The 11,643-nt window shown below is 36.8% G+C and overlaps 1 protein-coding gene across 1 annotated transcript; it reads right to left on the bottom strand.

Annotated features, from left to right (window-relative positions):
- Nucleotides 1-191: 191 nt before the first annotated feature.
- Nucleotides 192-6,548, bottom strand: LOC131468362 (cytosolic sulfotransferase 2-like). Its single transcript, XM_058642490.1, has 8 exons — nucleotides 6,427-6,548; nucleotides 4,624-4,759; nucleotides 4,353-4,481; nucleotides 3,007-3,107; nucleotides 2,574-2,700; nucleotides 2,391-2,488; nucleotides 1,206-1,380; nucleotides 192-1,124 (listed from the first exon to the last, which is right to left on the bottom strand). Exons 2-8 carry the CDS (start codon nucleotides 4,757-4,759, stop codon nucleotides 1,012-1,014), a joined length of 879 nt encoding a protein of 292 aa, XP_058498473.1. The 5' UTR covers nucleotides 6,427-6,548; the 3' UTR covers nucleotides 192-1,011.
- Nucleotides 6,549-11,643: the final 5,095 nt, after the last annotated feature.

Here is an 11,643-nt window from a genome sequence, read left to right on the forward strand (position 1 = left end):
AAGCTGATCATCTTGACTCCCGCAACTCTCTTCTCACGTCTCAGCTACTTGATGTTTACAAAGTGGTCATTATTCAGTTTTTATCCAAATTTGAGGTTTTCCACTGCTGTTGGAGCAGCCGAGAACTGCGCAGGTTCTCCCTGACCTCCTAGACATCGTTGTCAAAATGAATGCTGCATAAAAAGTACAGGTAAAAGTAGAAATGTATACTTTATTTTGACAGATCCCATTCAATCGCGCGTACACTGGAGGGAGATACCACCGCAGCGGCTTGTTGACTTCCGGTACTTCACCGGATACGTCTATTGCGTTACTTTTAAATGTCCACCTCTTAACATTCCGGGTAAAACTGGCATAACACAGCAATTTTATTAGGGTAATTAATTGCAGGAATAAAGGCTCATTCAGTAAATACTTACAGGGATAAGCTATTTACATGAGTCACAGGCTAGCATTACTGGAATTATTGCTACAGGATTGGACACGAGGATTGATTTTGAACAACCGCCTTCACATTGTCATTTGATTGGCCGGGGAATGCCGAGAACTGCGTCCCATCGGGTGTTCTCGGAATCCCGACCCATGTTCGGGCACTGTGAGCACTGTTGGGTGCTCACAATCAACTCACACAAGCTTACACTGCAGCTACCAGACCCTGGAATAAACCATGGTGATTAATGATTATAGGCACTAAAAAATTCAAATCGGACATTATATGATTTTGATGACGCATCAATGTGAACAGTAGGAATGATTGGAGTCACTGGAAAGTTTTCTTGAGATCATACGTGCACTACAGATACACTAGGCAAACATTATACAGTAAAACTATATTATATACGACATTTGATAGATTTATGTAAATCAGACAACTTCCTCATTATTTAAAATGATATAAAAAAATAACTTGCTCAGACTCTAGTATACCCTATCAGTCATGAGAATGGTGCTTTGGTGTGTTTTAGTGGCGATATGCGGTAACTGCATCTTTGTAATTAAGCACAGCTCAATCTAAATCTCAGTGCGAAACTTGATGGTGGAGTTCTTCATCTTTTCCTTGTAGTCTTTATCAAACTCTTCATTCTGGGCCACGGTGAAGAGGTTCTTCCAGTCGCCAACTTTCCCTGCAGAACCACACAGACGATCAGTCACTGTCACGATGAGATCCACCACTATGCAGATATTTTCTTTCCTTCATACAGTACCTTTTCTCATGAACGGAGACACCTTTTGATCCATGACTGTGAGAGTGGAATAGTTGGCCATTTTGTTTTTCTTCATATTTTCAAAGGTCATTTTGGTCAGGACACTTTCTTTCTCCTCCGGCGAAGGACACAAACCAAGGAAGGAACAGAGGTGGTCGAGCTCTCGTCCAGAATCCTGCACACATTCCACAATATATGTAGACCTACAGGTAATAACCATATCCCTCCTATTCAAGAATCTGAGATGACAAAAGCTCCAAACTGAGAAAAGCATTGTGACAGAAATGAACTGTAACAGTTCCTCAGCCCTGTTGAATTTCATCGTTCTGTCATTCTTCATGTGTCCACCAGATGTCCTCAGACGACTTTATTTCTTTTAAGCACACCTGCCTCTAATAACCTGCCTGTGAAAATGGATAGTTGTCATTTTGACACAAAACTGTGCCCCGTTAGACAAGAGGATAGCATAGTGAAAGCAGGGCTAACAGGTAGGACTGAAATTGCATTTGCAATTAAATTAGATAATGTTTTTTCTTGTTAATGTTCAGTTTAATTATTCCCTGTGTTCAAATTCTTCTCTTTTACACTTTATTATCATGCAAGTATGACAACTCTGGGATACACATTGTTTCCAACATGTATGTATTTATTAAGCCTTATATGGAAGATACGCTCTGAAGAACAAGATTGCAGTTTTTGCAAATTTCTAAATGTATTGTTTCAAATTTTCATTTTCATTTGGACAAACTAGGTATGAAGTTTATTTTATTTTTATTTTTATTTATTTAGTTTAACAATTAACAGTGCAATTTTCATTTCATTTATTTAGGTTCCGCCTTTCACTATTTATCTGTTACACACAGTGTAACAGTTATGTACATATTGTACATAATTATTTATTACATACTTGTTTTTTTTATCTCTGTCTGCCTTTATAATTGTATGCAATAGCTATCTATCTATCTATCTATCTATCTATCTATCTATCTGCTAAAACTAGTTAACATTTATGTCACATGGACCCTGGACATCTACAGAGAAGTTAGACCTAATATTTATTGATGGCTAAGAGGACATAAAGAGGATTTCAACATATTCTGAAAATTACAGACTATAGATTTAATGACTAAATATTTCCTTCTATTTCTTTTAAAAACACACACACTCTAACACCCCTCGGCTTACCTCGACCAGATCTTCGTAGAAGACCACGTTCAGATTCGAGTAAGTCTCTTTCTTCTCCCACCAGCCGTTCACATGGTCATACCACGACCCGAACACCACTGGAGCCACAGAACAATGCGAGGTGGACCAAGTTAGAGTGAGTAAACGAGCCTCCTTTCTTATGAAACATGACTTTAGACTCACCCTTCCCGTCCATGTAATCCTTCAGAAACGTGCTCCATTCTCCTGGTTCTGGCTGGACATTGTTCATACGGTGAAAGTGATAATAGGACACTGCACAGTCCTTAGCATTTCGGACAACACAGACGATCTACAGAGAGAGGAAATGTGAAATGTAAACATGAATATCTATATATATAGATATATGTATATATACAGATATATATATATATATACTGTATACATATATACATACATATATATATATATATACAAGTCTAGCTCTTATTTGTACCCAAATGTTTAAATGCACTTATTGTAAGTCGCTTTGGATAAAAGCGTCTGCTAAATGACATGTAATGTAATGTAATAATACATATATATACATATACATATATGTATATATATGTATGTATATATATATACATACATATATGTACATTTTAAAGGTGTTTACCCTGCTGTTCTGCTCCCAGAAGGACTTGGGTAAAAACTGGACTGGCAGATGAGTTTTAATCAGACGAGGAGAGGTGGTGAGTTGGTCTGCCAGCTCTGTCCCTTCATGAAGAGAAAGATTTGTCACTGACTGTTTACACGCATCACCTGCTTATTTAAACTTGGAAACAGAAAGCAACATGACACAAAAAGGCCAAACAATGAACAGTGGTAATGTCCTGCTTAGTCATTTTACAACATCATGAATTTCAACAGTCAAAAAGTCACACATTAACCATTTACTGTACATGATCAATGTGTAAAACTGAATATTGAGTGCATCCAATAACAATGAGGTCATGGTAAAAATAACAATTGACACACAAAATCCAAAACAGAGTCGTGCATCAGGACTTTTTCAGGACATTTTCTGTAAAATAGCTGCCACTTTAGTAATTGGCCAATCATGTAGAGCAGTGTTTTGTACCGAAGTAGGGGGTACGCACTATCAGTCTTGTATAAAGTGCCTACAAGGGATACTTGAGTAAAAGTACAAGTATCTTACCAGAAAATGACTTTGGTAGAAGTTGAAGTCACTTTTTTTTATAATAGTACTTAAGTAAAAGTATATGACATTTACTATACTTAAGTATCAAAAGTAATTTTTTGATTTGAAATGTACTTTAGTTTTAGAAGTAAAAATATTAAAAACAGTGAGGAATTAAGGTGGTAAGGTGAGTTGTCTTTTAACTGACAGGTTGCGGGTTCAATTCCTGGCTCTGTAGTCTATTTGTGTCTGTGAGTAAGACACTTATAGAGAAAAGCTCTTTATAAATACAGACCCATTACCACCTCTTCTTCTTCTGATGTTATTTGGTAGTAACAAAGATAGTTAGAGGAAATCTAGTGGACTTAAAGTACACAGTTTATTTAGGAAATGTAGTGGAGTAAAGGTAAATGTTGCTAGACATGCAAATAACAAAGTACAGTCACTAAGTAAATTTACTTTGTTACCTTACAATAATGTTGCGAAAAAACTATTTACATGGACAGCGGAAAGTTTGGGAACTTAATATATCATATTATAATGAAAACATGAGCCGTGACCTCCTCTTCCTTTAAACACAGTGTGTGTGGCTGAGGCCTAGCTCATAAAATATAGACAGAATATCATACTAATCACATTATTAAATGTGTTGCATTCAACATTAAATTACACACACACACACACATCTCTCTCTCTATATAAATATTTTGAATCTGAATTATACACCATTCCATATCAAATCAAGGACTTTTACTTTTGAAATTCTATGAAATGTCATCATGAATATCATTTGAGTGTGTAATATATACAGCATGTTCAACCTTTTGGATGAGAGGGTATGAAGATCTCCAGGAAGGGCACTCTTTCATAAATTGGGATGGTTTTCTGCCGCTCCGGACTCGTCTGCCCAAAATACAGCAGGTCCAGGATGTGAGAGACCCATGTGGTCCCTGAAATTAAAACACATTTAATGACAGTGGCTTGGATAGCAGAGATTAATCAATTCAGCCACCAAATTATGGATTTCTAACCATGAGGCCAAAGGAACCAGGTTACATATATACACACACACACACACACACAGTGTCTCACCTGCTTTAGGATAAGTAACTATAACAACATCATCTGGTCTGGCTTGAAAGTTTTGTATGTCGTCCCAGTTGTCGGTGAAGTACTTGCTCATGGAGACTCCATGGAAGTCGATGAGTGTTGGACGAAGTTGGTCCATCTGTGAGACAAAGTCACACCAATGTTGGCCGATCTCATGGCAGGAGCAACTCAAATCATTTAGGTGTGTGTGTGTGTGTGTGTGTGTGTGTGCAGACATGGTCAAGATGACCTGCTGAATTTCAAACTGAGCTTCAGGATGAGGAAGACAGGTGTGATGTGCTATTTATCGCCAACACCTGATCACGTTCCTGTTGTGTGAGAAACGTAAAAGAACCAAAGACTCACCGGTAAGAAAAAAACAAAAAAAAGGCAATACCTTGGTTTTGATTTAATGGAAGCACAGGACAGTTTTTATCTATATACACTGCGAGAATAGGAACAAAAATCTACAAATGCTGTTTACTTTTGCATGTGTACAGAAGCGTAATGCTGCCACACATACACAAAACAGGGGTGCTCAGTATTACGTTATAACGAGAAACTATGTCGTTATAACGAGAAACTAACACGTTATAATGAGATAAGATGTTTTCTCGTTATAACGAGATAAGATTGTTTTCTCGTTATTACGAGATAAGATTGTTTTCTCTGCAGCAGCTCGGGAGAATGTGTTCTTGCCGAATCTCCAAACAATTCTGCCTCAGAAAAGCAAAACTAACATTATATAGATTCTCTAGCATTCCTATTTGCAGGCATTACATGTTTTGACCCCCGCCTTTCTCCTGTTTCCATAATGCAACAACTTGAAAAACAAGTTGGGTCCGGATATACCATACTGTCCCATGATCTTAAAATTGGACAATATCACCATTTAGTCAAACAAGAGACATCTATATTTCCTAACTAATCTTATCCAAGACAGACCCTCAAGCTTCTTGTCCTATACAGGATGCCTATTGTACAGCGTATGGTCTGAGAGACCCTCTTGTCTCATGTTTACTTATTAATGTCAATCTTCAATACATTTAAGTATTAAACATTAGCTGTGTTAATGTGTTCTTCTTAGTTCATATACTTCACTCGTTATAACGAGAAACTACAGCGTTATTTCGAGATAGTTTCTGGTTATAACGAGAAAACAATCTTATCTCGAAATAACGTGATAGTTTCTTGTTATAACGTAATACTGAGCACCCCACTTTTTTTGTATGTGTGGCAGCGCATACAACATACAGATGTCGTCCATATGGACTTTTTACTTTATTCATTTTGGTGTGCGTGCCCTGGACAGACGTTCATTAGATCTTTCCATATTCAAATGAGAATCTAAACTATTAATTTGTTACTTGACCATGCACCAAAAAAATGTGTGTGTGTGTGTGTCGTTACGTAATGATTTCCTGGACCTTTAGTGCTGAGAAGTGAACTGAAAAGTGACCAAATTAAATGAGAACCGCGTAAAAGTTATAATAATGTCTTGTTTATAGGTCCATGTTCTGACATAGACCGGTCTGGTCTGTCATTTACTGGCCCTTGATATGCACAATATCATTTTTACGGGTCTGGTCAGTTTCTGTGGGAGATTTAGTTTGATAGTTAAAAGTGTGGGGGAAAAAAACAACGTTCAGCCACAACGCAACCTTCACACTACAACTGTGGCAGAGAAAGAAGTAAAAACATACTTCACTTTAAAACGGAGCAAATAAACCATGGACTTGTAGCATTCAAACATAACAAGATGCAGCAGACACTTCCAGAAAGTCAAGTACGAATAACGTTACCTACCTCAACTTCTGTAGCGCACCGTCGAGCTGCTGCGTTTCAGAGTCCTGCAAAGTATGTGATTTACGACCATCGACGGATATAGAGTAAAAGGATGACGTCATAAAAAGGGGGGTGTTTCGGGAGTCTCGTTTCTGTCAGAGAGAGTAGAGAAGAAGACCCAGCTGAAAAATAAATGTGCTAAGTGTACTCAAATTTTGCATATTTTGGTGTAATCACTATTTCTCAGTTTTATGTAAAGTTTAGGTACGCTGCCTTAAATAGACCTATTTGTACAAGGTGTACTACAGTATCAATATTTGAAAACGTTTAAAAGCCATAATGTAAATGTTCATACATTTGTTGTGTGACTGTGAAGAGATAGTACAAGTTTTTTTTATATTTAAAATGTACTATTCTAATTAGGATATGGTACAAATACTGTGCCACAAGTCTTTCAGCCTTTAGTATACTGGTAATACATTTGCAAGTATGTGCAAGGCAGAAAGTAATATAGCAAAGTAATGATAAAGTATATTGACTATTAATTGCAAAGTATGTTTTTTTAGTAATTGGAATGAGCCAAAAGTATAATTAAGCATATTATTAGCACAGTAAGAAGATATTAAATGTATAAAGCTTATATATTTTTAAGACACTAACAAATAATTTTGAATTTACTAATAATACAAAGTACACTTTAATTTGACTAATTAAGCATACATTAGTACATATAAAGCCATATGCTTAAAGTATACAAAATATACTTTAAGTTGTTCCACTTTAGCACATAAAAGTACACTAAATACACTTCAAGTTGAGCTTTTCTACAATTTAATTACAATTAAAATATATTTAGTAAAAAATTAGTTGTTCCAAAATAGCATGCTTCAAGTTAACTAATCATGAACACACTTGAAGTATATTGATGATTAGTGTTGTTTATTATTTCTTATTTAAAGACTCTCAGTACTGAGGAGAGAACGGTATTTCGATTTTTCCTGTATGTCCTGTACATATAGACATTTGACAATAAAAGTCTTTAAATATTAAATCTTTGAATCTTGTACTGACATTTGACATATTCCTTATGCATGACACAATAATAAAAAGTTATGTGATTGATATGGCATAATGACATAATACAGCAGTAAATGATTGTGTTGTGAAATGAAAACAGCTACACACACACACACCACCCCAAGGTTGTCATGTAGATTCCCCTCATGTAACACCCTGAGTTGTCTTGTGTTCTGTTTCCTGTTTTATTTTGAAATAATTACGACAATTGCCTCTCGTTTCACTGTCTGCTTCCTGTAAAGGTTCCCTCCTCTGTGATTAGACCTGTTTATCGTAATCCCTCCACCTGTGCATGTTTCCGTGTCTGTTGCCAGTTCGTCTCATCTCATCCTTGCCCGTATTCAAGATAATTAAAATATTTAAGATCAGTTACTTGTAGCCTTTTGACCTCTTTTGTATTGTATTTTTGAATCTTTTGTTGCCTTGTGCTTAGTCTTATCGAGGCATCTCTCCTGCATATGCACCACACACACATGCACATTCATGATATTGTTGTGTTTTTGTTTTGTTTGTTTTTTGACTTGTGAACAAAAATGAGGGGAGTATGTCAGTGGTTAAAGGCAAACAGCTGGTCTTCATCATTCACATCCAATGCCAGATGTTTCGAAGGGGGTGTTCCTTTTCCCTCGTTCCTCTTGATCATGCTTTCATCCTTTTCTACACATCCCCTTTTACTTTGTTTTCCCCTTTTTCAAAAGTGTCAGTTAAATGTTGAGAAACATGTACTCACACACTGCACATGTGATCGTGTTCTTGTTTTGCACTGTGAAGCAAGCATCTAGTTGTTTTCCCTCATTTCCCTCAAATGAGCTTGCATTTCATGACATTTTCTGACTCTGTTGTAACTTTCTCCTGACCATTTTCTGACTGTTGTAACTTTCTCCTGACCATATGTAAGCAGATTCTCTCTCCTCCATGCTGTATGAGTGTGTGAGTGAATGAATGCGAATGAGTGAAGGGCAACAACTGTAGCTTTGAATGGTCAATTGGACTAGAAAAATACCTTTTACGTGCATGATATTGTTGGGATACATAAACTTATATAAGCTCTAGAATTAGTCCTTTTTGTACACACACATCAATCAGTGATCGTGAATTTCACCTCTGCATTTCACAAGCCAGGCACAGGAGCAGTGGTCAGCACACACTTGACCAGTCCCAGTGTAACAGACCAAATGTACCCCTGCCGAGAATAAACCCCCGGGTATAGTTTGTCGTGAATATGCCCGGGGAATAAACTGGCCTAAACCAGGGTATACCCCTCTATGGCAGAGTATACCCCTGTTGTGTAAAGAGATTCTGATTGTATTTACACAGTATATTCCCTTACTAATATTTATAAACAGGAACAGGAAAATGTATTTACCCTGGAAAGATCGACCTTTAAGCCAAAAATACAACCTAACAAAATGTAATATATAGAAGTCGTCGGCTACTTTAGCAAGTTTCATACATTTATCCAAAATGTATCTCTAACTACGAACAAACTTTTGACATTTCACATTTTCTTAGGGTGATATTTTCTCACTTAACATATATGACCCAGCCTGAAACCACAATAACATGTTGAACAATTAAGTCATTCTTGTGTAAATACAATCAAAACCTCTTTACACAAGAGGGGTATATTCTAGTCTATAGACAGCGTATAATCTAGCATAGGCCGCCGTAACCCCGGGTTTATTCTGAACTGAGAGTATACTATGGTCTGTTACGCTGGGATTTGAACTGGCAACCCTCTAGTTACAAGCCCAAATCCTTTCCTCTTGGCCATGTATTAGGCTGCCCTTAAAACATGTTGAGTCTGATTATGTGCAGCAGAAATATTTACACTTACACTTTTATTTTTACTAGTGTTTTCCTAGCGTATCATTTATTACGGAAGAGATTTAGGGCCACACAGGAAAAACATAATTTGAGTTCTGACTTTATTCTCAGAATTCTTAAAGTCAGGAATTCTAAATTCAAAGTCAGAAATTCTGAGTTTAAAGTCAGAATTCTGAGATTAAAGTCAGAGTTTTTTTCCCTGTTTTGCCCTAATCCTCTTCCATTAACTGAGGCAGACAGCGGTGATGACCTGAAACCTTTGCACAGGATTGTATAAACACAAAAGTGTCCATGTTAATGTTCTACAGCACTTACAAGAAGGTTTTAAAGAGATTTACAGCATATTTTACTCGATTTATCTCTCTTGGTTCTCATTTGTTTTGGAGGGTTCGAGTTTAAAGTTAATTGTTAACTAGAATCACCTCTGACTGCTTCTGTGCTTCTGCCAGCAGGTCAAGGTGCTTTATGGGTTACAGTTTATATCTTTGTCACCACAGACTTATAATGTATTATGTTTGGAAGAAATGTAATCGTGAATTTGTAATCATTTCGCATCTATGATTCTTGAGTTACAAGCATGTTGGGAGGTGAAGTGTTTGAGGTGAAGTGAAGTGTTTGCACAAGGCAAAAATCAGGTCGATTTTATTTATTGTATCTATTTATTTAGGGACAATGCCGTCTGACATGGTTCCAAGACAGAGAATGAAGCTGATTTGCTGCACAGAGTTTATAGCAATTGCTAAATTACAACTCCAGTCCCTAGTTGAACTTTTGTATGAAAGAGACATTGTAAAAGCCGCAAAAACCTGGCAATGCAACAGATAAATTGAGTTCAAAAACATGAAGCCATACAGTGACTTTGCATTTTGACATTAGGCAACCAAACTTAAAACAGTTTTTATTGTATATTGTGATATGATACCTATTTGACCATATTTATAGGCATTGTCTAACACACTAACACACAAACAATAACATGCAGCATTTGCATGTTATTGTTTGCACTAGCCCTTTACAGGTATTTCAACAGGTAAAAGTGGCTGTGAGGACTAGTTACCAGTGCACAAAGGAGCATTGAAGCAGATAAAGACCTACCTGAGATTTACCATGACTCAACATCATCTCAACAGACTTGCACACAACACAGCATTAATGGAGAAGATAACATTTACTGACACAAGTTCAGATGTGTCAAATTTAATTAATCTGCAATGTAACAGTGTTTTGTTTATTTTACCATTTCCTCTTTTTTTTTTGGTCCGCTCTGGTCCATGTGACTGTTGTCATCTGTCCTCTTCTATCAAAAAAAAGAGACAACGGGGAAGACGTTAACCATGGATGCTTTGCTTGAGCATGTGTGAGGAACTCCACCAGTACCCCACTTTTTGTCCAAATACTGATCCCCTTTTTTCAGGGCTGAATGATTCATAAATCTCCAAAGAAAATCACTATTTGAAATAATGCATTTACAAAATTCAGATCTGGAAACATTTGGACCCTGTGTGGTTCAACAAGATAAAACAGTCTGAGGACATCTGGTGGACAGATTAAGAATGACAGAAGACACGGACAGAATGATGAAATTCAACAGGGCAGATTGTAGCCATGAAGACAGAAGCTTTTTTCATACTAGACTGTAGAATAAGGACATATCATTATTAAGCACAATCCTCAAAATTGTTGCAGAGAATATAAAGAATTGTTGGAAAAGAGAACCGACATATCTTTGACAGTGAGATTGTGGAATGTGTGCAGGATTCTGAACGAGAGCTCGACCACCTCTGTACCTTCCTTGGTTTGTCTCCTTCGTTAGAGGAGAACGATTGTGTCCTGACCAAAATGAGTTTTGAATATATAGAAAAACAAAATGGCTCACTATTCCACTTTCCAAGAAATTGATCAAAAGGTGTCTCCTTTCATGAGAAAAGGTATGGAGGATAACATTTAAATGTTGGAAAAGGGAGTTGAGGAAGAAGACATTTATTTCTCATCATGTTACTGACTGATCGTCTGACGAGTTTGATGAACTACTAGAAAGAGATGAACACCACCACTGTGACGTTTCACACTCATCTTTAGATTGAGCTGTGCATAATTACAGATTATATATCGTATATAAGAAGGTAAATGAGAGGATGATGACTGACTGACGGATTTTAGAAGGGAAGATCTACAAGACAGTAGTGAGACCTGCTATGATGTTAGGCTTGGAGACAGTGGTGCTGTCATTTCATCTCATAATGCTGTTTTTACCATATCAGGTTTGAATTTGTAGTTTGTAACTGTCTAATCAATCATTTAATTCTAACTTGTGAATATGTATAGTTTAAATAG

The sequence above is a fragment of the Solea solea genome, chromosome 11 (assembly GCF_958295425.1).
Source record: "Solea solea chromosome 11, fSolSol10.1, whole genome shotgun sequence".
NCBI classification, from domain to species: Eukaryota; Metazoa; Chordata; class Actinopteri; order Pleuronectiformes; family Soleidae; genus Solea; species Solea solea.

Excerpts from the sequence above, each read along its gene's own strand:
- LOC131468362 (XM_058642490.1), bottom strand. The coding sequence starts at position 4,759 with ATGGACCAACTTCGTCCAACACTCATCGACTTCCATGGAGTCTCCATG. Across the intron at positions 3,108-4,352 it reads CATACCCTCTCATCCAAAAG|GGACAGAGCTGGCAGACCAA; the intron begins GTTGAACATGCT and ends CTCTTCATGAAG. Across the intron at positions 1,125-1,205 it reads GTCTCCGTTCATGAGAAAAG|GGAAAGTTGGCGACTGGAAG; the intron begins GTACTGTATGAA and ends GTGGTTCTGCAG.